The sequence below is a fragment of the Heloderma suspectum genome, chromosome 3 (assembly GCF_057233095.1).
Source record: "Heloderma suspectum isolate Gila_16-S chromosome 3, 16-S_ref, whole genome shotgun sequence".
NCBI lineage: Eukaryota > Metazoa > Chordata > Lepidosauria > Squamata > Helodermatidae > Heloderma > Heloderma suspectum.
In genome coordinates, this window is record NC_139460.1 from 273153153 (window position 1) to 273179009 (window position 25857).

Sequence of the window (25857 nt, forward strand, 5' to 3'; positions counted from 1 at the left end):
GGGTTGGAAGAGGCCTACAAGGCCATCGAGTCCAATCTCAAGTTCTTCCTGTCTCAAATATGAAGACATTTGCAAATGTTGGTAACTTCTGATAAAAAAAATGAACTGAAACTTAACTCTCACCCATCTGCACCAGCCAAATTCAATAGGTACAGCTATTCCCAGCATGGAAAGGACCATGATGTGCCTGCCTGCCATGTAGCTGTTAGAGATGAGGCACCTGTTAGAAAAAAGAAGTGACCGGCCGCCATAATTAAGCACTAACACATATGGATTAAAATCCAGACGTTGAAGAGCTAAGCACTCAAAGCACTGGGCCTGGATGGACGAATCTGTCAATTTTGGTTTCTCCCACACTTGAATTTTTAAAATGTCAAGTTCTTTTTGTTCCAAATATGGAGAAATTTGTGAATTTTGATAAAAAAATTAATAGTCTCTGCTTTCTTTACAAATCAGAAATGTTATCCATTGTGTGTTATCCTGAGCGGACCCAGGTCCTCCTAAGAAGAAAATCTTACAGGAAGTGAATATTTCTGTATAAACATTGGCCATCATATAAATACGACAGATATAGTTTGACTTTAGTGGTAGAAACACTGTGGCTAATATGATTAAAAGTTAACATAAGTTCCTAAGGGCATGATATACTCATGTGCTGAACATCTATGTTCTGTTCATGTACCTACAAATGACTGCCCCAAATCCATTGGTCTGAAAGGTCAAAGGAATCTGGTAATAATAATATATCATGGATTTTCTAATTGTTGGCTGTAGGAACAGGCAACCTTCAACCATACGAGCCTTTGACTTTTGTTGAGTCTATTTCCCTTTTAAGGCCTATAGAAATTTAGTAGAATTGGACTGTGTATATTGAAGTAATAAAAAACTGGCAACTTAGTAACCAATATATTTATATAGTTGTTTTATTTAATAAATTATAACTCAATCATGCTGAATTAAATAACTGTCATAAAATGCAATAATGAAATACTAACTTTCCTATAATTTGTATCTTCATGCATCTATATTTATTGAGAGGCTAAAAAATACCATCTTTGTTATGTCTTTGCACTGAATATCTCCAGTCAAAATGGTAAAAGGCAAAGAAAATGGATATGCTATTAAATGCACACGACTTCATATCATACCTTTGTTTGTCCATTTAGGGTGTACATCTTTTATGTCCTTTTAAAGGTTGAAAGCATTATGACCCCCAGGAGGAAACTTACTTCCTTGGCCCTGCACTAATCTAGAATACTTCAAATGGATTATTTTATTATTAAGAAGACCCCTGTGAATTGCAACGAGGAGTTTTTAGCTATTTCAAAATCGTAGACTTTCCCCCCTCTCTTAAGTGCTTCCGCTGTCTATGAAATATGCAGGCTTTAATGAAAAGAGAGTTTAGTTCTGGTCTCATTTCTTTCAATAAAAATGTATATCAAGAGGCACATTTGCAGATTTCGAACTTTCGCCCCCTTTAGAAGGCCATTAAAAATGCACAATACGATACAGTCGATTAATTTATGTTGGTCTAGCTCATGCACGAGTGGAATAGGGGAAAGGGTATAAAGGCTTAGGTTATTCAAGCAGCAGAATTGGAATCCTTGCTGCCTTGTTAGGTGAGCGGGGAGAGATTTTGCAGGATCAGCCTCTGCTGTGGAGGCTCATGGAGAAAACCAATTGGGGGTTTGGCAGGAAATTCAAATCCCACAGCAGCACCTGCCTGGGCAGTCTTTTAGGTTAACCAGTGGTTGTGTGTGGTAGGCTGGTGGCAGCCCTTTCCATGCTGTGTCCTCTTCTTTCCTGCTTCTGAAGCAGGCTGTGTACACAACACTTCGCATCCTTAAATGCAGTCTGATGGGCTTCGGCCAGTTGCTGCTGATTTGCAGGGCTGGGAAAGAATTGTTCCTGACAGCCACAATTGGCTCATTGATGTGATGTCAGGTTGTTTTGCCTTCCTCCTTTTGCCTTCTTGACTCTTCAAGGTTGTTGAGTGAGCTGGGTGGGGTTACATTCTCATTGATTCTGCTGTAAATGTTTTTTTTTTTTTTGCCTTGCATGCTGTTATATATTTGTAACCCCACTTTTCTTACCATCAACCCTTTTGAGTGGTGGAGACCTTGGGGCCTGGGTTCATACAGCAGTGCAGGAACAGTCAGCCTTTCTGGGCCTGTGGGCACCCTTGGCAATTTGTGAAACTGCCCTGGGCTCCACCACAAAATGGGCATACTGAAAATGAAAGCAATGGCTTGCAGTTGCTTCCTATCTTCATTTCCAAAGAATGTCCCAGAGCATTCATGGGAAAAGAAGATGGGAGCAGCTACAGGCCCTTACTTTGCTTTGAAGTGATCCCAGCTTCCAGTAAGAAATTTTGTTATTAAAAAAGAAAAGAAAAAGAAGGAAGGAAGGAAGGAAGGAAGGAAGGAAGGAAGGAAGGAAGGGTGGGGCACCTCGGTGGCACCTCCTGATGCCCACAGGTGTAACATTGCCCACCCATGCAGCCCTAGATGAGGGCAAACAGATGGAAGCTTCAGCCAGACAAGGCAATGGTGCTCCTGGTTAGTCGACAGGGAGATCAGAGAATAGGGACCCAACCTGTGTTGGATGGGCTGACACTCCCCCTGAAGACTCAGGCTCTCAGTTTGTTGCATACTTCTGGGCCCAGCCCTGAAACTGGATGTCCAGGTCTTGGCAGTGTCCAGGAGTACATTTGCTCAGTGAGGTTAGTGTGCCAACTGTGCCCATTCCTAGAGATGTCTGATCTGCCATGGTCACACATGCCTTAGTTAGGAATGTCAGAGAAATATCCAATGGAATCCAATGAGTTTGGATTTCTATGAATCTGACCCATGGATTCCACAGTGGACTGGCTTTACCTGATTTCCACGTATTCCACGGACCTGCAGTACATTTTTTTTTACTTTCCAGAATTTTTACGCAAATTTAGTCATAGGAAGATATGAAAAAAACAAAAACAAAACACCAGCTGAAAATGCTCATTTCCCCCCTAGGCTAAAGCATGAAAATGTGCATGGTGGCAGTGGTGGGAACTGTGCGTTCTGGGGGGAATTATGAATTTGCACAAGTGCAAATTTGCACACATCCGGGAAACTGGAAAAAATCTGATTCCGTCAATGAGCAGACAGTGGAAAAAAAGGCACCCACCAATCTGCGAAATGCAGACAGAAAGGATTTTACAAAATCCATAGATACCCTAGCTTTGGTTACATCTGGTTAGGACAACTGTAAAACACTCTACATGGCGCTTCCTTTGAAAACTGTTCAGAAACTTCAGCTAGTCCAGATTGCTGCAGCCAAACTGATTATGGGAAGCATGCAGCTCCCTTGTTACAACAGCTTCAATGGCTACCGGTCTGTTTCCGGGCACAATTCAACATGCTGGTTATGACCTATAAAGCCCTATACAGCTTGGGTCAAGGCTACCTGAAAGACCGCCTTCTCCAGACAGGCCTGCCCAGGTCTAAAGATCTTTGGGAGAGGACCTTCTTTCAAGACCGATGCCTTCAGAGGTGCATTTGGTGGTGACATGAGATGACATCTTCTTGTTGGCTGCACCCAGGCTGTAGAATGTCCTGCTTAGGGAGGTTAGGTTTGCACCTTCTCTGCTCTCCTTCCATTGGCAGGCAAAGACCTTTTTATTCAAGCAGGGACATAAGTGGGTCTGTTGGGTCGGATTCTGTTTTTATTCTGTTATTGTTGTATTTTTAATTGTGTTTTAATGCACTTATTTTATTATTGTTTAAGTTTTATTTATGATTGTAAGCAGCCTCGGGTGCCATTTTTCTTGGTATGAAGGTGGGGCACAAATCAAATCCATCAATAAATTGAGGGAATGGAGTCTAATAGTTATATAGTCTGCCAGTGTAGGGTTATTTCTTAAGGCCTGTCTCTAACTGTGCAGTCCGGGACTCAGAGACAGCTGTACTAGGCCTCGGTGTCTTGGTTATGGAGCCACTGCTGACTGGTCACTGGGGGAAAGGCAGAATGCTGCTGCTGCTGCTCTCTTTCCTGCTCTTTTCTCAGCCTCCTCAGGACCCCTCCTTTCGGTCTCTGCTTTTCCTGCTTCAGTTTCCTCAGAACCCTTCTTCAGGATCTCTCCCCCCACACCTGCTGCCCAAATATAATAAATGAAGTGAAGGAATGGATGCTGCTTACAGTTTCATCAGCACCTCTCCCTCTTACTGTAGCCTGTCATAGTCAAACTGGTTTGAATTCTCAACATTCTCCCAGAGGGCTACGCTGCACTGGCTTATGTTTGTCATAGCTTAGGACTGGGATGGAAAAAGCAGTGCAGGATGGGAAAAGAAGCGAGGCTAGGTTTGAATTTGGTTGCCATAGCACCAAATCAACATTGCTGTAGCACTGAATCAATGTGCTGAACCAGAATGAGTAAGTCCATTTCCCTCAAGTACTTCAATTGTTTAAGATGGTGGATGGGTCCATTCTATCATTTGGAATGTTTATTCAAAGTTCATAAGTATTTGAGAATAATAGAGGATAGATGATAATACACAGCTATCCTGTTATTCTTATTTTTCAAAATGGCAAATTTTAAAAACAGACCCTGCATACACAAAGTGTGGAGGTGTTACAGGGAGTCACAGTCACAGTTAAAACACACTGTTGATGCTGTCTGGAGAACTGAGCAGAATTTGTTGGTTGGCTACCTATGGCTGTTGCACCCACTAACCACACTTACCCACTTTAACTTTTACGCAAAAGCCCAAAATGAAGTTGTTGCCTGTTTAATATCCAAACAATGCGTGTCCCTTTCAGCCTTTTCCTAAAAAATGATATCCAAGGGAAACAGTCTACCAAAGACATGGTTTTAAAAAAGAAAAACAAAGAGTAGACCCCAGAAATATTCAACAGGTCATATATATTTCACTCACCTGTATGACTTGATATCTTTGCCTTGCTCACTTCATCAAACCTGCTTCATGGGTGAAGTTGTGGCCAGGCCACCTCTTTGGGCTCAGCCATGATGTTTCTTAACAACAAAACTGCTACAGTGCATGTGTTCACAGGGTCTTCCCCGAATAGCATTGCATTGCACAATGATTGTACAGCAGTTACTCACTTCGGGCAGATCCAGACCCCTTTCCTCAGGGAAGTGCTTCTGTTTGCAGGGGTACTATATTTTCCTATCACTCAAACCACTGTTTTCTTGTTGGGAGGATGATATTTCCCCCTAGCAAATATGCCATTTAAATTGTACAAAATGTAATTGTGCATGTGTGACGTGCACCTATTCGACATGTCTGGAACATCATTAGTGCCTAGCAACACAACCCCTTATTACATGCTCTTCCATGTCATGTTGTTCTCTCTCTCTCTCTCTCTCTCTCTCTCTCTTTCACACACACACACACACACACACACACACACATTTAGTCTCTCTCTCTCTCTCTCTCTCTTTCTCTCTTTGTGGTTTCCTCTTCAGTACTGGATTTTTCACCTCCCCCTTTCATATTTGTTTTGATAGTGTATCACTTTCATTTTAGCAGATGAGAGTTTATAAGTGAAAGTTTGTGTATAATTATAAAAATGTTTATACTTCTGAAGTGCAGTTTATATTTAAACAAAAATGTGTAAGCTCTACACTGAAGAAAGAAGAAAAAAGTCGACCCTATTTCAGTGTCCAAGAATGTCTATTTGATTTGGCTTTGGAAAAGGCAATGCATCTGAGATGGTGAAACCATTGCAATGGACTTTCATTTGTATTGTGAATTTTATTGCCTTAGTTTTATACAATATAAACAATAAATGGATACAGTGGTAATACCAACAAAACATCATCCCATCCTACTTTCCCTAACCCATAACAGTTGAGAAATGAATAGCAAAGAAAGAGCAGGTTGGTATGAAGAGACAGTGAAAGGAAAGAGAGGCAGCTGGGGGAGAGGAGGGAGAAGGAGGAGGAGGGAGGAGCAGGAAGAGGAGAAAGATCGTGGAATGGAGATGAGGATGGAACAGGGGGATAAATCAGCCCAGAAATAAAGGAAGTGTAGGAGCTTCAGGACTGAAACAAATCAACAAACCTGCCAAATGAAAGTGTACGTTTCAGATGCCTCTCTCTTATTAAGCTACACTTTTCTTGTACGCTGACATCCCTCATTCCTTCTGCGCAGTACTTGGAAGCAAATACTGGAGCCACAAGCTGAAGCAGATGTAGGAGAATGGCAAAGCAGATATGGCAGCTCGATTGAGGCAGTGACCTGGGGTCAGGACCGACAGCAGACGTTCTTTGTTTCCTTTATTAACCATTAGCTGAGCCGTGCTGCCGTGTGCTGCTCCTCCAGCCTTCTTCCACAGCTAAGCACAGTACAGCTCGTCCTGTCAAGCTGGGGAAGAAACCATGGGTTTTTCTTGCAGATGATCTGCAGCTGTCACTCAAATACACTTCTCAGATGCAATTATGCATCACTTTATTTCATCCATTTGACCTCTACTGTCAGTTAGATGGCACAGATCATAAGAGGTTTGGCAGGCTGTGAGTGTTCTGTAAAGGAAGAGCTGATGAGAGATCTACATGACACTCACGTTGCACCATAGGCTGAGCTAATGGAAAAAAATTAGAATGTAAGAAACTGTCTGCCCCCAAGTTTGAATTCATTTAGTTGAATTTGTTAAGCAGAAATGGAAGTTTAGCACAACTTCATACGTAGACCCATTTTTCTCATGCTGCCTGCTGCCTTGGATTGTACAGCTTCTGGAAGAGAGGGATGTTAACCCAGGACTATGGGATGATGGTGGGAAATTGAGCTATGCAAAACTGTGTGTAGAAGTAAAAGCAGCAGCTGCAGGTGAAGAGAGAGGGCACCAGGTGGCCACCTTGAAACTCTAATGTGAACCGATATTGCAGTTGCTGTTTCCGCAAGCCTTGGCTTCAGCAGTATGTGAACTGAGAACTACCGGAAGTACAAGCTGGGTTTTGAAGAGGCAGAGGAACTAGAGATCAAATCGCCAACGTTCGCTGGATCATGGAGAAAGCAAGAGAATTCCAGAAAAACGTCTATTTCTGCTTCATTGACTACGCTAAAGCCTTTGATTGTGTGGATCACAACAAACTGTGGCCAATTCTGAAAGAGATGGGGGTACCAGACCACCTTACCTGTCTCCTGAGAAACCTGTAGGAGGGTCAAGAAGCAACAGTAAGAACCAGACATGGAACAACCGATTGGTTCAAAATTGGGAAAGGAGTACGACAAGACTGCATATTGTCTCCCTGCTGATTTAACTTATATGCAGAGTACATCATGAGAAACGCCGGGTTGGATGAATCACAGGTCGGAATTAAGATTGCTGGGAGAATTATCAACAACCTCAGATACGCAGATGATATCACCCTAATGGCAGAAAGCGAAGAGGATCTCAAGAGCCTCTTGTTGAGGGTGAAAGAGGAGAGTGCAAAAGCCGGTTTGAAACTCAACATTAAAAAAACGAAGATCATGGCATCTGGCCCCATCACTTCCTGGCATATGGAAGGGGAAGAAATGGAAGTAATGACAGATTTTATTTTCTTGGGCTCCAAGATCACCGCAGATGGTGACTGTAGCCATGGAATTAAAAGACGCTTGCTCCTTGGGAGGAAAGCTATGGCAAACCTAGACAGCATAGTAAGAAGCAGAGACATCACCTTGCCGACAAAGGTCCGTCTAATCAAAGCGATGGTTTTCCCAGTAGTAACGTATGGCTGTGAGAGCTGGACTATAAGGATGGCTGAGCACCGAAGCATTGATGCTTTCGAACTGTGGTGCTGGAGAAGACTCTTACGAGTCCCCTGGACTGCAAGGAGTTCAAATCAGTTCATCCTAAAGGAAATCAACCCTGAGTGCTCATTGGAAGGACAGATACTGAAGCTGAAGCTGAAATATTTTGGCCACCTAATGCAAAGAGAAAACTCTCTGGAAAAGACCCTGATGCTGGGAAAGACCGAAGGCTAAAGGAGAAGGGGACGGCAGAGGATGAGATGGCTAGATAGCATCACTGATGCAATGAATATGGACTTGAGCATGCTCCGGGAGAGAGCGCAGGACAGGAAGGCCTGGCGTGCTATGGTCCATGGGGTCACGAAGAGTCGGACATGACTGAACGACTGAACAACAACAACAGAACAAATAACCCATTTTTTTTTCGAGGGGGTGAATTGCCTCTGCATATTTAAAGGCTCACATCTAAACCATTTTACGTAGCTCCAGGGTGCATCTAGACTGGCTGTTTTGCATTTCCTCCACTATGACTATGGATCCAAAGAAGTGACTGCACACCAAATAGGTGATTGCATGTTGTGGATGTGTCATTAATTGCACCTGCCCTTGAATTTTTATTGCTTGAGCTGTGCTCAGTATTTATTTCTTATTTACAGAGCAATCGTAATGGATGACGTGGAGAGCTCCAGTGTTGGAGCCCGTGTCACCCTGCAGGCAGCATCCAAAGCTCTACTGAGCTTGGAGAAGCTCAGCAAGGAAGGACACCATGTGCCTCCTTTCCATCCTGTCTTCTTTTTAAACCTATTGTCCTCCCATTGCAGCCTCCCCCGATCCACCTACAACATTCCCCTGATCTGCAGCTTTCCTCCCGTCTCTAACATTGGAGCTCCGACATCAGAGATGTAAGAGCTGTGGAGGTTTCTGCAAGGGCTGGGAGTGCGGTTCCAACGCTGGACCTCCCCTCTGAGGTTGGACCTCTCTCTCCACCCTTGGAGATGGAGATCTGAAATATCCTATGGCCTCTGGGGTGCCTTCCCACGCCCCATAGGGCTGCACTGTTGCTGTATTTATGAAATGCCTCATGAAACAAATTATTTAGGTATAACAGTCATTAAAAACTGATGGAGCAATATCTAGGGCTGAAACAACCTGAGGCTCCTAGAAACATGATGCTGGTACTTAGGGATCTGAAATATATGTTCAACATTACGCAAGACTGGAGGCTAAAAATGGATTTTTACCACAGAGAACCTTTTGCAGTTGGAAGGCCACATTCCCTTGTGGCTAACCTTCCAGGGGCCACATCTCATAAGAGGATGAGGCTGAAGCAAGAAGTGGACAGGGCCACCCCCCCACACACATGTACACACACACACACACACACATGTCTGTACACATACATGGATCCATCCCCAGCTACACATAAACTCTCACAGATTTCTTCATGCACATCCACACACTCTCATTCATACATCCCCACATGCTAACTTTTCAGGCTCTTCCTTCCCCACCATGCTATGCCTGCTCCTTCCTCCATGGTGAGTATCAGGTTGGTGATTCAGGGAGACAGCACTCTGCTTTACCAGTCCCATTGCCTATATAGGGCTGGTGAAGGAGAGCATGCTATCCCTGCTTTGCCAGCCGGATTGATTTCCACATTGGCCATGGGGAAAGTGTGCTGAGCAGGGCCAGTGAAGGGTGTGGCCTAGGGAGAGTTCAGTGGACCAGATGGAAAGGCCTGGCAAGCCACATTTGGCCCACTGAGATTCCTAAAAGAAAAAAAAAGCTTGTAGATGAGCATTAAAATTTCCCCCCAGCCATAATATTAGCCTTTTGGAACATATCTGTTGAACAATTGTTCAGTTCTGAAATAACAATACATTGTGTGAGGGGTTGCACTCTCCAGTTTAGGAGTCACCTATACACACCTGAGCAATGGTATTCCCTGTAGTAACCTATGGCTGTGAGAGCTGGACCATAAGGAAGGCTGAGCAGAGGAAGATAGATGCTTTTGAACTGTGGTGTTGGAGGAAAATTCTGTGAGTGCCTTGGACTGCAAGAAGATCAAACCAGTCCATACTCCAGGAAATAAAGCCAGACTGCTCACTTGAGGGAAGGATATTAAAGGCTAAACTGAAGTACTTTGGCCACATAATGAAAAGACAGAATACCCTGGAGAAGATGCTGATGCTAGGAAAGGTGGAAGGCAAAAGGAAGAGGGGCCGACCAAGAGCAAGATGGATGGATGATATTCTGGAGGTGATGGACTCGACCTTGGGGGAGCTGGGGGTGGCAACGGCCGACAGGAAGCTCTGGTGTGGGCTGGTCCATGAAGTCACAAAGAGTTGGAAGCGACTGAATGAATACACAACAGTACACACCTGGGAGTAATCTGACTGAGGTGGGTGGCTACCAGGAAGAGGACCTTTTCTGCTGTGGCACCCCAGCTGTGGAATGAGCTCCCTAAAGAAGTTTGCCTGGCACCTATGTTGTATTCCTTCCGGCACCAGGTGAAGACCTTTTTATTCTCTCAGTATTTTAGCATTTTAGCTTCCTAGTCTTTTAGCTTTGGTGTTTTAAATCTGTATTTTAAACTCCTGCATTGCTGCTAGGTTTTATTCTGGTTGTACTGTTATGTTGTGGTTTTAGGCTTTCATATTTTATATTGTTTTATGCTGCGCTTTATGGTTTTAACTTTTGTGAACCACCCAGAGAACTTTGGCTATCGGGCAGTATAGAAATAAATAAATAAATAAATAAATAAATAAATAAACTCAGTGGTGCTTACTTCTGAGTAGACATATATAGGATTACACTGTTAGAGAACTAATTAAGGAAGTGTTTTAAGAGCAACGTTTTGCTTCAGGGCAAACATTTTTTTTTCCTTTCTGGCAAGAAATTGTACAGTGGCAGAAAGGGAGTTTGGAGGGTTTGGACTGTCCTCCCTCGGCCCAGGAAGTCTTCTCTCGAAGGTTCAGAGCAAAGGGAAAAGAGAAGATAAAAATGCATGGAAATGTCGATCACATTTATAAGATTATGACCAATTTATAAGAGGGAGCTACATCAATGCAGCCAGTTTGCTTTTCTTGAATGGAAACCTGTTGTGAATAATTGACATGGGCAAGCAAGAAGTGCTAAGATTTGGGCACAAAGTGAAAGGATGGTAAGCCAGGCTTTTGAAAGAAGCATTTTATAAAGAGAAAAAAACAGGAATTGGATTCCTGTTATAGTAACACTGTGTATTAGGTTAGTGCACAGCTTGGCGAGAAGTTACCCTCACCATAGCAGAGCAGCCCCCCAGTCGGGGAGTTCTAAAGTCTCCCCCTCTAGCAAGCAGAGAAAGCTCTCTCTCTGTGTACGCGTGTGTATTAATGATACATGCAGGGAAGAAGAGTGGCTTCCTGCCTTTCTCTGTTCATTGTGTTATCTCCCCTTATCTTTCTTCTTTCCCTTGGAGGCAGGAAGGAAAAGGAAAGGTAGGAAAGGTTCCTCCTGTGCAAGCACCGAGTCATTACTGACCCCTAGAGGGCATTTTCATGGCAGACTATAGCGGGGTGGTTTGCCATTGCCTTCCCCAGTCATGACTACCTTTCCCCCAGCAAGCTGGGTACTCATTTTACCGACCTTGGAAGGATGGAAGGCTGAATCGACCTGAGCCAGCTACCTGGGACCTGGCTTCCACTGGGATCGAACTCAGGTCGTGGGGAGAGTTTCGGTTGCAATACTGCCGCCTACCACTCTGTGACACAGGAGGGGACCATCAGGAAAAAGTATCCACTAAGAGATGGGTAGGAAACAATGTTAAGGTGGGGGGCTGAATTGCCCCCACTGGGCCTTCCGTGGGCCAGATGAGATCAGTGGACCAGATGACCTCCTTCTCTCAGCACAGGGAATGGGACCTGGCTGGTGCTGTGAGACGCAGCTCCTCCAAGTACTGGCTGGATTGGGCACCTCCTTTGCACGCCTCTTTCCATCTCCATCAGGGGGCCCATTGGAGGCACCAAGGGGCGCATGAAAGAAGACTCAGCTGGCACTGGGAGAGGCCTCTCCTCCCAGTGTCAGCTGAGCTGGGCATCTCCATCATATGGCACTCACTGTCCCCATTGGGGGTGGTAAGAGGCGCTAGAGGGAAGACTTGAATGGCACTGGGAGGCTGAGTCCCTGGCATCATGTGTGCCCACATCCTCACTATGATCTCCAATCACTGATCAGAGATAACAGGGGGATTTCCCTGTGCATTGCTTGCCCTCCCAAATTGAAGAGCGGAGATTGGAGACTGGGGATTCTTCCAGGGGGCGGGGCCTCTAGGCCAAGTCGTGCCCCCAGAGGAATTCATGAAGGCTCTGCAGGCTGGATGGGGAACCTCCACAGGCTAGACTAGGCTCACAAGCTGGAAGACCCTATCCCTGCACTAAGAGATGAACAGAGTAAGCTACCTAGAGGCTTCTCCTACAGTGTATGCGGTAATTTCTATCCCCTCCTTAGGTCTAATATACAACCCAACCCTAAGTAGGTTTTTTCAGAAGTAATCACATCCAGTTCGATAAGATATTACTTCAGTGTGCCTAGGAACTGCAATCCCGTGCACAGCTATCTGGGAGTTAGCATCACTGAACACAGTGGGACTTACTTCTGAGTATACATGCAAAGGATTGTACTGCATGTAACACAGGAGGATCCATTGACTAGGACTGCCTTCCCCAGTATGTCCAAAGGCCATGTTGGATGGAGATAATGGGAGTTGTAGTCTAACACATCTGGAGGACACCAGGTTGGGGAAGACTGGTCTAGTACATAATGCTCTCCCCCTTTCCCTCAGAGGAGCTTTTCTACCAGAACCACTGAATTCTCATAAGACCTTCTTGGAGTGACAGCCCATAACAGAAACATTCACTTCAAAGTAGATCTCCAGTGTAGTTAAACCACCAGTCTCTTTAGCAATAACTATTCTCATGTTATTGTGACCACAGCTGACAAACTGTCTTGCACACTCCGTGAAATATTGTCTCCAAGAAATAATGATTGCCTCATTTGTTAGAGTCACATTATCTAAGGAATGCTATTTGTCAAATTTCTATTATCATGTTCTCTAACAGAAATGGGCAATGTAATGAATACATTGTAGGCCAGAAAGCCCCAGGCGATGCAAGCTTATATAAAAGGTTCATAATTTTTCAGTTCAGTTTCATAAGAAGAGATAGAAATGTAAAATTATCTCATTGTCACTGGCATTGTATTAGTCACCAGCTCAGATTGCATTTAATGTAGGGCTTTATCCTGCAGAGCACAGAAATCTGAGAGACCTCCAGAGCTCAGAGAATTCATGGCAGGAAGAGCCATAGTGATAGGTACTGAAAATTGTTGATTGGACCTGAGCTGGGGAGTGGTCTACTCTAACGACAGCAATGCCTTTTCTTTCACTGACCATCCACACTCCATTGCTAGTAGAGATGGACGAATCAGTCTATTTCTGGGCCATGTCACATGTTTCAGTTTCACATGTATTCAATCATACGTCTGTTCTGTGCAATTTCTTCATTTAAAAAATGCATCAAATTCACCTTTATTTTGTATGCAACTTTCCCTAATATAAACATTTTTTTGTGCACAAATTTCCGTAACGCATATCTTTCTGGACGTAACTTCCAACAATATGTGCATTTTTGTATGCAATTTTTGACTTTAGATCAGTGTCACAAAATTGGGAGAAATGCACAATCTGAAGGCTAAAAGTTATTCCAATCCTCATATTAGTCCGGGAAGTGCAAATTAGGTTGGCTTACTTGAAAACGAGGACCTAATGAAATTTTCCCCATCCCTAATAGCTCACCAGGTATACCAGACTCTGTTAGCTGATTTGTCAGTTACCCTGCAACCAACAGCATAGTTTTGATTCCATCATGTGGATAAGCCAAACACTCTTCCAGAGACCAAATGGGCAGCAGATCCTTGAAAATAAAGATTCTGATAGAAATGGATGGGAACTGCCATTCTGTATAAGAATGGGCTCCTAACCCATTTTCTTTCCTTTATTTGTTACATCTGCAGGAGCATGGCTTGAATGTGGTTCCTTTCCTTATCAGATTTGCCCTGAAACACTAGCACCTCCTGTGAAATGGGAAGTTTGCTCACACTGCACTCAGAGCCAATGGAGCTCATCCTACTCCCAGGCAAAAACAGCTAGAGCAAACACAAAATTTAAAGAAGCAGCACGTAGGTAATGTTTGACATCAACCTTCATTATGATGATGATCGCTTCTGGGAAAAGCAGAGGAGGGATTAGAGGAGTCCAACACATTGATAGAGACTCAATTCAACAAACCCCTTCTGATGGGGAAATTGCCACTGACAAGATGAAACAGGAAGGTGGTTGAAGTGGAGACATCTGTTGAGCGAACGCATAGTATAAAAATAAACTGAGCGTAGCGAAGGAGGTAGATCTGTGATTAGTGAAAAATAGCAATGAAACTATCTTACCATTCATTAGCATTAGTATTTGGACTTGGTGTGTACTGCATAATGACAGCTATAGAATGGATATCATATGAGCTTACCCAAACATTAAGATCTTCCTTAAAGACCCTGCTCTATGTGTCCATACCATTTGAGATACAATGGCTGGGCATGTGGGGCAGGGCCTTTTCTGTGGTGGTGCCAACTTCCTCCCCAGGTTTGTGTGATTTGCTTTCTGCCTGGTAAGACTATGTTGTTCCAGTGTTGTGCTTTTAGACTGGTATGAATACTGCTATGGCTTTATTGGAAGTTCTGCTTCATGGTCTGCTGCTGTTTGGATGAACTGTTCTTATTTTTATTATGAGAGCTATTATCTTTTGTATTTGATTTTAATGTTGTTCGATGCCCTGTGGATTAAAAAACACACGTTTAAATAAAATAAATCAATAAATGAGGTCAGTAGACTCTGAAATCTTTACACATTTTGCAAAGAAGAATCCCTTGATCCTGGAATCCATAACCTTTTCCTGTTTGCTTGGTCATTCTGATAAGCCTTATGTCTTAGTGCCTTACACCAAATCCAGTCCATTAACCTTCAGTTCATCCACCTAATTTTATCTCTCCTTCTATGTGTTTCAGCTACTTCCTTCTCCAGCTATTAAAATGCATGCACTCGCTCTCATTCTCTCTTTCTCTCTCCCTCCTTCTCTTCCCCCCCCTTTCACACACACACACACACACACACGCGTGCGTGCGTGCGACATATTTTGGCTTGGAGTGCAAGGATTTCTTGTCTTGACCAGAGTCCTATTCAACTCCTTTTTTGAGAATAAATTAGCATAATATTGTGGCTTATATACTCTCAGCCCTGCCTCACAGTTTCTTCCTCTGGTATTTTTCCTTGTGCACTTTTTATTTGCATGTAGATTTAGTTTGAACATTTTTACTCCATCTCTCTGCATTGGTTTAGGAAGCTTACTGAAACCATCTGTCATGCCCCACCAATGTTCCGCCAGGACCAGATAAGACTTCCTCAGAGAAGGAGGGCCCTGTTGTCAGCCCTGGCACCTATGGGGTTCACATGGAGGTGGAGGACACTGACAACCCCCTGAGACCACCCCCTAGGAAGATCTCCTGCTTGGGGGGGGGGCAGAATTGGAGAGACTGCTGTGTCTCCCCACACTCCAGATCCTTCAAGATCCTCCAGGAGCAGAGGCAGTGGCATATCTGAGCAGAAGCCTCGAATTGAAGGTGCGGAGGCCTTCTGGCCTTCCAATCCTGAACCCTACTTGAAGGGAGGAGGCTGTACCCAACTTATCCTCCAGAGCAGGACTCTCTAGGAAGAGGTGGGGCAAAAGGGCCATCTATGGAGCAGCTATGAACTTGAGCACACTCTGGGAGAGAGCGGAGGACAGGAAGGCCTGGCGTGCTATGGTCCATGGGGTCACGAAGAGTCGGACACGACTTAACGACTGAACAACAACAACAATGGAGCAGCTGGGTTGGCACTTAGCAATTGCTAATGCAACACCTTATACTGCATAATTCCTCTTAGTGACTCCTTTGCTGGACAGCCCCACTGCTGTGTTGAACACCTCAGTCCCTGACCTGCTGGACAACATCCTGTCACAGTCGCACCAGTAAGCTGGGAATCTAAGCCACACACCAGTGTGAGGGCTGGAATGAGACACCATCATAACACTTATTTTGAATTTTAAAAATCCATAAAACGTTAGCAGCAAACATCCAGATCCTTCCAATCAGCACCACTGATTAGTCGTCCCCCAACCGTTCAGCTCAAAAAAGCTTGCTTAAATAAGATTTGCAAAGCTCCAGAACTCTTAACAAGGAAGTACAATGGAGATCCTCCTCTGGCAGCTCATTCCAGAAGCTCTTGTGCAAAAGACCCTGCTCTTCTTCGCCAGTATCCCAATCCCTTTGGATTACGGCATTCAAAGCAGGGCCTGTCCAACCCATTTTAAGTGATGTTAGGGAGTTGGAGAGGCTGTGGAGAGGCTTTCTCTGAGATAGAAAGGTAAAGTTGTCCCCAACCAGTCGTGTCCGGGTGTGGTGCTCATCTCCATTTCTAAGCCAAAGAGCCAGCGCGGTCCGAAGACGCTTCCGTGGTCTCATATCCTAAGCTGAGATACACCGATCTTTCAGCTAGCACCACAGCAGCACCTAAAGTTGTGTCTGCAACTTTTTGCCTGATAATAAAATAATTCCAGCTACTCTTAATCACTTCAGGAGCCTACTAGGTAGCGTGGTTGTGCACTTGAACCATTCACCCAGTGCATTTGTGTACATGTTTGGTCATGGGAAATGTTTGTAGAATTCACCACAAACCTTCACTTGCAGTGTATGAATCACCTATCATTACAGAACAAAGGGCTTTGGTAGATATATCCATTGTTCAGCAATTTACAGTAGCAGCAGCACATCATTTATATAGTTTGGTGGTTTCAGATAATTGCTGGAGTTCCTTTGACTTTGCACCATTAAGAGGACACTGACTCCTCATAGCCATTGCAAGACCACAAACTTTCTGAAGCACAACATACATTTTGTGATATCTAGGAAAGAGGGATCAATATTTGAAAAAGAAAGATAAAGTAGCTAGCTTTTCCTGAAACATCTTTGCACATAACCAGGGAGTGCTATTACCCAGTTGTGTATATATTTCAAAGACTGGGTACTTGAGGATGTGAATAATTGATTTTTCATTTTGGGCGAAGCAATGTCGAGTGAAGTTTATATGAGCTCAGCTTGTGGCTGCAGCTTTACCCATAAACATATTTCAGGAAAGGTGGTACATACAGACCCAGGAATGCCTTTTGCTTTAAATTTTGCTCATACATCTTCAAACAAGCCATTGCAGCATGAAGTCATTTTCCTTCTGGTAAGACTTAGGATTGCTACTCAGGTGTAATTTGAAGAAGATAGTTCTGGGACGTGGAGCTCATTTGTAACTTCACTATATTCCCCTTCATAATAATAATAATTCAGAGCAGGCCTTTCCTTGTTTCTCATTTATCTGTTTTTGTGCAGATTTCTACCTCAGATGACACTTCTCAGGGAATTAGAGGGATGCTGTAGAAGGAACCATTAGTGCTGCTGTGTGTGTGTGTGTGTGTGTGTGTGTGATACATCATTTCTTATTCTTTCTTTGTGAAGTTTGCCACATTTATCTGCACAAAGGAAAGAACACACACAGCATGGTAGAGCTATTGCACTTTCATAAAGGAATGATGTGCTGTTGCAGCTCTTCGTTTCTGAGAAAGCAAGAAACATGTTGCAATGGGTTGTTGTAGTTGTTGTTTTTTTTTAGCAAGTTACAATATGCTTAGCAGATGCTTATGACATAGCTACACTATAGACCTAGTGCAACTTCACACCAGTGGAGGTTGGTGGCTCTGATTTCAGTGGGGCTGTAAATCCATTCTGGGTTTAGTCAGAACCAGCCAGAATTCTAAAGGAGCTATCCAAGGTGCTGAGCTTAATTTTGGGGGTGGGGTTCAGCACCTTGGACAGCTCCTTTAGAATTCTGGCTGGTTCTGACTAAAACCCAGAAGGATTCAAAGCCCCACCAAACTCAGAGCCAACAGCCTCCACTGCTTCACACGTTACATATTTTATGTGCGCAGCTACGATTTTAGACACCTTAAAATGTAAAGTATAGAGCTGTTGCACCCCCCCCCCACTTGCTGGACCATTCAGTCAACACATTTTGGGGGGCAAAATGTTTTAGCAATCTTTTGGGAGGGTGGTGTCAGGACTGATTCTGAGCACAGGGAGATATTAGCAGCTCAGATTCAGAAGAGGAACAGCCAGAACTTGGGGATGCATTTTCCCAAGCAGTTCAGATATGGGTAGGTGTGCTTCTCAGGTTACCACCTCCCAGCTGGCTGGGCCTGATGCCCCCCCTTTCCCCCCTCTGTGAGAAGCTGGGAGGAGGAGGAGGAGAGCGGGGGCTGTGACCTAAGAGATGCTAGATTACAGCGCAGAGCTAAGAGGGAAACGTCAGGGGCGGAACTCAGGTGGTCGCTCCGTCCCTTCCCCCGGAATCCTCGATGGGGGGCGGAGGTGATCCGGTCCTCCCCCCCGGAATCCTGCCCGGCCAGCTCCGCTCTGTAGTGGCTTCGCAGAGCAGCTGGCCAGGGCTGTCCGCAGCCGGACCTCTGGCTGTGGGCAGGCTGGTGCGGACGCAAATGGCAGTGTCCAGCCAGGCTGCCGTGATAGGCTATGTAAGTATTTACGTAGCCTATCATGGCTGGGCACCCCCCCAAAAAAACCAGCGTATGCAAATGGCGGCTGCTACGGCATTCCTTTTTTTTAGTTTAAATATTTTTTTAAAAAATTTACGTAGGCTAAAATGCCAGGAAAAAAGGAATGCAAATAGCGCCCACTACGCTATTTGCATTCCCCCCCTTTTTTTTGCCATAATAGCCTACGTAAACATTTACATAGGCTAAAATGGCGAAAAATAGGGAACGCAAATGGCGGTCACTGTAGCCGCCGCCGTTTGCGTACACTGTTTTTTTTTTTTGCTTGGCTTGCTGTGATAGGCTACGTAAATGCTTATGTAGCCTATCATGGCAAAGACCAGGATGCAAATGGTGGCTGTGGCAGCCGGTCGAAAGACCAGCCACTGCCGCCGCCACCAGCGGAGCCGCCGCCGCCCGGAACATCTGCCCCAGGTAAGCTTTGTCCCGGCGGGAATCCGCAGGGGGGAGTGGGGGGGCAGGCCGTTCTGCCACGGTTTTCGGGGGGCCGAATGCCAGTGCATTTGGCTTCACTGAAATCCATGGTGGAATTCTCCACAATCCCTAGTTCCTCTTCATTTTTCTTTGAATTCAGTGGTATGTCCTGCCAAATAAGAATCACAGACCCTAAGTTCCTCTGAAAGTCTAGTTGGTTTGATTGGAAGACTTATTGGGTTTATAAAGAACTGAGGAAAGCAGGAATTGCAAATATTCCTGAACAGACAAGATATTAATTTTATCTTTGGCATATTGGGTTTTACATAGATGCCTTAAACCGTGGTTAGGGAACCTCAGGCCAAGGGCCAAATCTGGCCCTCCTGGGGTCTCAATCCAGCCCTCCAGTCTGGTTATCTAGATGAATATACCCCTTTCCCCCAACCTCCAATGGTTTGATGGCTTCACAGCTTTTGTGCAGTTCTTTCCCCGTTCTAAAAAGGTGACATGCCTCTCCTAAGGCTTAGTGACTATCAGGAAGAGCTTGAAGCTACAATATGCTGGGGTTTGTTCATTTTTTTTGTATTTTTGGCCCCACCCCTTTTGGCTTTGGCCCTGGCTACCGCTGGAATGTGACCCCCTAAGAGCTTCTCCAAAATTGAATTCAGCCCTCAGGCTGAAAGAGTTCCCCAGCCTTGCCTTAAACTAGGGATGCTGGAGAATCTTGCCATGGACTCAAATGAGACCAGATTCCAAAGAATCTGACTGGCAGAGTCCGTGGCAGAGTGGCTGCATTTACCTCTGGGTCAGAGGAGTTTTTGTGGGGTGGATCTCCAGCTCCCTATAAGATGTGATACGTTAATGGAGGCTGCCATTAGCTTATCACAGGAAAGTTACAGCCGTAAATGGCGTATTGTATGCCATTTGCGGCCGTAAAGCACTTACTTTGGCCTAAATAGAGCCGTAAAGCACTGAGTTTGACCTAAATATGGCTGCAATTTAGGTCACTGCTTTACGGCCACAAATGGCATACAATATGCCATTCATGGCAGCTGCCATTAGCGTATTGCATCTTATAGGGAGCTGGAGATCCACCCTGCAAGAACTCCTCTGGACCCAGAGGTAAATGCAGCCACTCTGCCACGGACTCTGGAGGTCAGATTCTTTGGAATCTGGTCTCATTTGAGGGAGATACAGGGAGAAGCATCTTATAGGGAGCTGGAGAGCCGGTCCACCAACTCCTGTGGATGTGGCTGGGCTCCAGAGGATTCCACGGGGTCCTGAGTAGCCTGAATTGCCCCTCCACAGACCCTCCCCCAGACCGGACGGGTGTGTGTGTTATACATCCCTACTTTAAACCAACAGATAGGCCCTTCTGAAACAAAAAGCACACGTCTAATGACATAACAACTGTTATGTTGTTATCTGTTGCCAATCCTTTGTTCTAAACCACCAAGAGGATAAAGGAAACTAGAAGCATCTAAGGAACAAACACCCACTGGTTGTATTTTGAGATAATGAAATGTATCTTTTATTCCAGCAGTGGGGATCTCGCCTTAAACAGTCTGCACCTGGCAAATGTTATTGCTCACAGTCCTTCAGAGAGCCCTTAGAGTACAGAACACATTCAGAGCTAATGTTTCAACTCATTGCCCTTTGCTTCATGAATGCAAGTGATTTAAGTGGAAGTCAAACATACAGCCACTGGGATTTAATGATGATTAATTATTATAATTCTCTTAGTGGTGGGCAGAATGGGAGAGCAACGACACTCAGGAGACTCTGGTACTTTGAGAGCCATTTATAATTGTACACAAAATAAAATCTGTGGACACAAAAAACTGTGCAGAAAAATGTACATGAACTGATATTCTCGAGGAGAAGAAAAGTCAAGGCAATCACATGCCACCCAGGAAGATATTTCTATGGTATGAGTGGCTCACACGAAAGCAGTGAGTGTTTCCTTTAATAACTTGCATATTATTTTGCAAAGAGTGGGGATGGGGAATTTTTTGGGCAGGAATACTGCTAATAAATTTCAATTAGATAGCAATGCTATATTTTATGATACAAAAAATTAAATTTTAAAATTGCTTCCTTTCTGGTTTTTTTTTTTTAAATAATAGGTTTTAAAACATTGGATATTGCACCTCTTCCCAAATACAATATTCTCTGTGTGCTTGAGACAAAGGCCTGGTTCACACATAATGCTTAGCCATTATGTGGTTTGTTGAAATCTGGCTTGTCATTGTGTCCGAACTCATCCCTGCAACCAATCCATTGTTTATTAGCCAGCTGTAAACCATAAATAAGGTTTGTTGTTGGCTTACAAGGTCTAGTTTTTTTAAACTAGTGCTGTGCCAAAAATGCCTCCCACATTTTTTTCGACCATTCTCATTCAATTTGATAGAAAAGAAATTGATGTCAAAAGAAATTCAGTGGTGAAGAAAATTTCAGAGTTCAGGGTTCTTATGCTTATCTTACTTAGGAAGTGGCGGAGAAGTGTGCACAAGTGTAGGGATGTTGGATAATTGCACCACAGACTCCAGTGAGGCCAGATTCTTTAGAATCCGGCCCCCTGGAGTCTGTTGTGGAACGGACTACCCCCCCCGCCCTCCCCCCAAATCCCCGGAACGGACCTACCTGGTGGCGGCTCCAGCAGCGGTTCTGGCAGTGGCTCTGGGTCATCTTCCGGGCTGCTGCAGCCGCAAATGGTGTCCTGTTTAGGGGATGCCATTTGCGTCCCTATGCTAGGCCATGATAGGCTACGTATATATTTATGTAGTAAGTATCTACGTAGCCTATCACAGCAAAAGACAGGGATGCAAATGGCATAGCGGCTGCCATTTGCGTCCCTGCTTTAGCCGTGATAGGCTATGTAAATATATACGTAAATATATACCATTTGCATCCGCAGCAGCCCGGCAGTGGATGGAGGCCCTGTTGCGTGGATCGGCCTGGCTGGTGACTCCGTGGACTGGCTGTGGAGCAGAGCCAGCCAGGCAGGATTCCGGGGGAGGGGAGGACTGGATTGCCTCCCCCCCGCCGCGGAACCAAGCGGAGCCAGGTAAGTGGGGTTTCATACACCCCTACACAAGTGTCGTGTTTTCATTGAACAAACTTATCTCCAGCGGCCTGTAGCCTCCTTGGCTTCCCACACTTCAATTAAAGCTCAGGGCAAGACATCATGAGATACTTCTTCCCATAGGGCTATTTCAGATCAGGAAGCACAGGTAGCCTGGGAGGTTGCAGAGCAATGGAAAGAGGTATAATGGAAAGAACACACACAGGGCACCTTTGCCTGCCTTGCAGTGATCAGGCAAACTCAAAAACATCACAAAAATGAGTGATAAAACAGCCTGAGAATGAGGCAGAACAATGGAAGCCTTTTTCAGGGGGGAAGAAAACTTTCTGGGAATTGCAGGGTAGAATTAGGCACAGCACTAGCTCCACCTCTTCCCTAGAGCTAGACACAACACTGTGCCCCTCATACCTGCATTGCGGTGGATGTAAAATGGGGGCCAGCCTGCCAACACAGTTGATGCTGATGTGTTGCAGTGGCAACACAAAACCTCCAAAAACCTTCATGAAAAAAGAAAGGAGCTGTGCTAGAACCCTTGCCAATAGTGAGTCCTATCTGTGAGATACTGCTGAGAATTTCTGCTCTCCTTGGAGAAATTCAGTGAAATTGTCCCTGCAATTTCTCTGCCCACAAATAGGGTGGAGAATTTTGAGAGGCCATTTCTGCACAGCTCTAGTTTAAACCATGGCTTGTTCTGATATCTGAACCCACAACTGTGGCTTATCCCTGGCTTGTTTGCACTGTTGTCCACCCTGAAGCAGAGGTGCCCACCAAGAGCAGCCTGAAAACAACATTGCTCTGAAGGATAGCAAAATGGGTGGCAGAGAAACTAACCAGAAATAGGGAAAGCAAGCTGCAGTTTATTTTCTCGTCGGCAAGCCAATTCATGGCTAAAGCAACAAACCATAGTTAATATAAAATGTGGCTCAGCATTAAGTGCAAAGGCAGCCAAAGTTTATTGACAGAAGATTCAGTCTATTGAGCACTGCTGCTACACAGGGTCCATTCACACTCTAGACAACATCATGGGTTGTTCCATCCTCTTTGTCTGAGTGTTTTAAGATGCATGTTTCCACTTCAAATTGTACTGTTCACTGTCAAACACTGATGTAACCACATTGGCACATGAAGTGGCTCCAGTTGGAGCTGATGTTAGAAACTATGGGTAATTTCATACTATGTCCAAATGGAGTAACACCATACCATATACATCTTAGAGTGCAGGTCCATGTGTGTGTCTGCCATTGTGCAAAGACAAATGTGATCAGATAGCACATATGGGAAGCTCTTAGTCATTTCCATTATTATGGCTGTAGTTTTTGCACCAAGTTCAATTAGGGAGATGGCTGACAGCTTCCCCTTTCTGGTACCAGGCTTATGGTTGGCTAAGGCTGCAGTGCTAAGCACACTTGCCTGCCCTCTCCCCAGCTAATGTCAGCTGGGGTGGGGGTGATTTCGATGGGGCAAATGGCATGGGGAAAGGGTTAACCCCATTTTCTAGTGTAGCAGCACTAATCCAAATAATCCACCATGAGTACTTTCAAGGCTAAAAAAAGATTTCATATGCTGTTTGAGAACAGACAATAGAAAATTCCTTCTAGAGAACAGAAAATTATCAGAAACTATACAAACGTATCTTCAAAGAAATTGTATAAATGATTGATTCATGCAGAAATATTTATTCAAATAAGTTGAGTTTGCTGGTTTGAACAATCAAGGCTGACTTCTATAAGAGTATAAGAAGTATAATAATGGGTAATTTTGAATATGAAAGGCTAGATGAAATCAAAGTATAAATTATGTGCACCCCTATTTCTGAAATAGGAATAAGAAGTATTGCATAAAAACTGCAATTTATTGTGCAGCTTGTTGTACAGCTAACAGGGATTTCTAATAGTTAGTCAATAAATGTTACTCATAAATGATATAGGGAAAGATCAAAATAAAACCAAAACACCACTGGAAAATGAAGATTTGATCACTGGTTCTCTAAAATTAAAAAAGAATACGAACAGCCAGATAGAATAAAAATAAAAGCAGATATGTTGTCTGCTACATTAATTAAGCTTCTTATATGCTACAGGTTGATGCTTGAAATCTAAGATGGGTGAATTAGAGTGCCTGGCAACGAAAGAACGTAGATCTAGTGGGCATATCAGAAACCTGGAGAAACAGTGGAAATCAGTGGTGTACCATTGTTGTTTATGAAGATAAAATGTGCAGGAAAGGACACTAGGTTGTAGTGAATGTAGTGTTCGCAACATGTCAAAGAAGGTGGAAAAAGTCCAAGTCATGAGAAATATTTAAAGAAATAGGCTTATTCTCTAGAAATGAATGGAGCCACTGTTCCCATCCTGTTCAGTCCAGAACTGAAATCTTGGGAATACCAGATTGTCTAGATGCTGTCTCTCATACAATAATAGTTAATGAGCTATTCAACTAAACTGTTCAGGAATAGATCAAGATAGGAAAAAGTAGTACCTGATCATATAATGTGTAATTAATTCACTGCAATACTAGGATTATACTGCAAATACTAGGATATGTTGTGATAGTTACTGGGTTTTAGAGATTTTTTTTTTAAATTAGGCAAATTCATGTAAGATAAGTCTATTAGCCAGGATAGTTAATACTAAGAAACAAATTTATTAATATCTGATAGACGTGTGTGGGGCTAGACATTAAAAACATCTTCAGATTCCATTGATTCAAGAGTGGTAACTGAACTCTCTAGATATTGATGAAAGAGACAAATTAACTCATAGAGAGGCAGTATGCTGCTGATTACCAGTTTACCTAATTGTTGGGGCAAACAACAGAGAATAGGTAACCACAGCATGTCCAACTTATTGGTAGCCAGAAACAACTGGTCGGTTGTCATTGATGAGAGAATGCTGGACTAGATTATTTATTTATTTAAAATATTTTTTCACTCCCCTTCATTGGAAAGATTCCAGTGTACACAAGTGTGAATAAAAAACATTCACACAAACATATAAATCCAATATAACAAAAAAAGCAAATAACCATACTAAAAGATAACGATTAATTATGCAAAGTAAAGCAAACTCAAATGTAATGATGACCAGAATAAAATTTCCTCTAAAATGCCTATACAAATACGATGGTCGTAACATTGTGCTGAAACCATTCTAATGTAGGTGCAAGTTGAGCCTCTTAAAGGAGAGCATTCCAAAGTCAAGATGCCACTGCAGAAAAAGCCCTCTCCTAAAGCATAACACATCTCTGCTAAAGAGGTACTTGGAGAAGGGTAGCTATAGAAGATCTTAAGGCATGGGCAGGTTGGTTTGGGAAGAAGTGCTCCTTCAAGTTGTTGTTGTTGTTGTTGTTCAGTCGTTCAGTCGTGTCTGACTCTTCATGACCCCATGGACCATAGCACGCCAGGCCTTCCCATCCTGCGCTCTTTCCCGGAGAGTGCTCAAGTCCATATTCATTGATGCTATCTAGCCATCTCATCCTCTGCCGTCCCCTTCTCCTTTTGCCCTCAGTCTTTCCCAGCATCAGGGTCTTTTCCAGAGAGTTTTCTCTTCGCATTAGGTGGCCAAAGTATTTGAGCTTCAGCTTCAGTATCTGTCCTTCCAATGAGCACTCAGGGTTGATTTCCTTTAGGATGGACTGATTTGACCTCCTTGCACTCCAGGGGACTTGTAAGAGTCTTCTCCAGCACCACAGTTCGAAAGCATCAATTCTTCGGCGCTCAGCCTTCCTTACAGTCCAGCTCTCACAGCCATACGTTACTACTGGGAAAACCATAGCTTTCATTAGATGGACCTTTGTCGGCAATGTGATGTCTCTGCTTCTTACTATGCTGTCTAGGTTTGCCATAGCTTTCCTCCCAAGGAGCAAGCGTCTTTTAATTTCATGGCTACAG

At 44.0% G+C, this 25857-nt stretch overlaps 1 protein-coding gene across 1 annotated transcript in view; it reads left to right on the forward strand.

The window, feature by feature from the left end:
• The window catches only part of LOC146351296 (uncharacterized), a 97961-nt gene that overhangs the window by 38994 nt on the left and 33110 nt on the right, over nucleotides 1-25857 (forward strand). The window contains exon 2 of the mRNA XM_084847037.1: nucleotides 21801-21950. Coding sequence (XP_084703163.1) covers nucleotides 21801-21950 — 150 coding nt within the window. The remainder of the gene's footprint in view (nucleotides 1-21800; nucleotides 21951-25857) is intronic.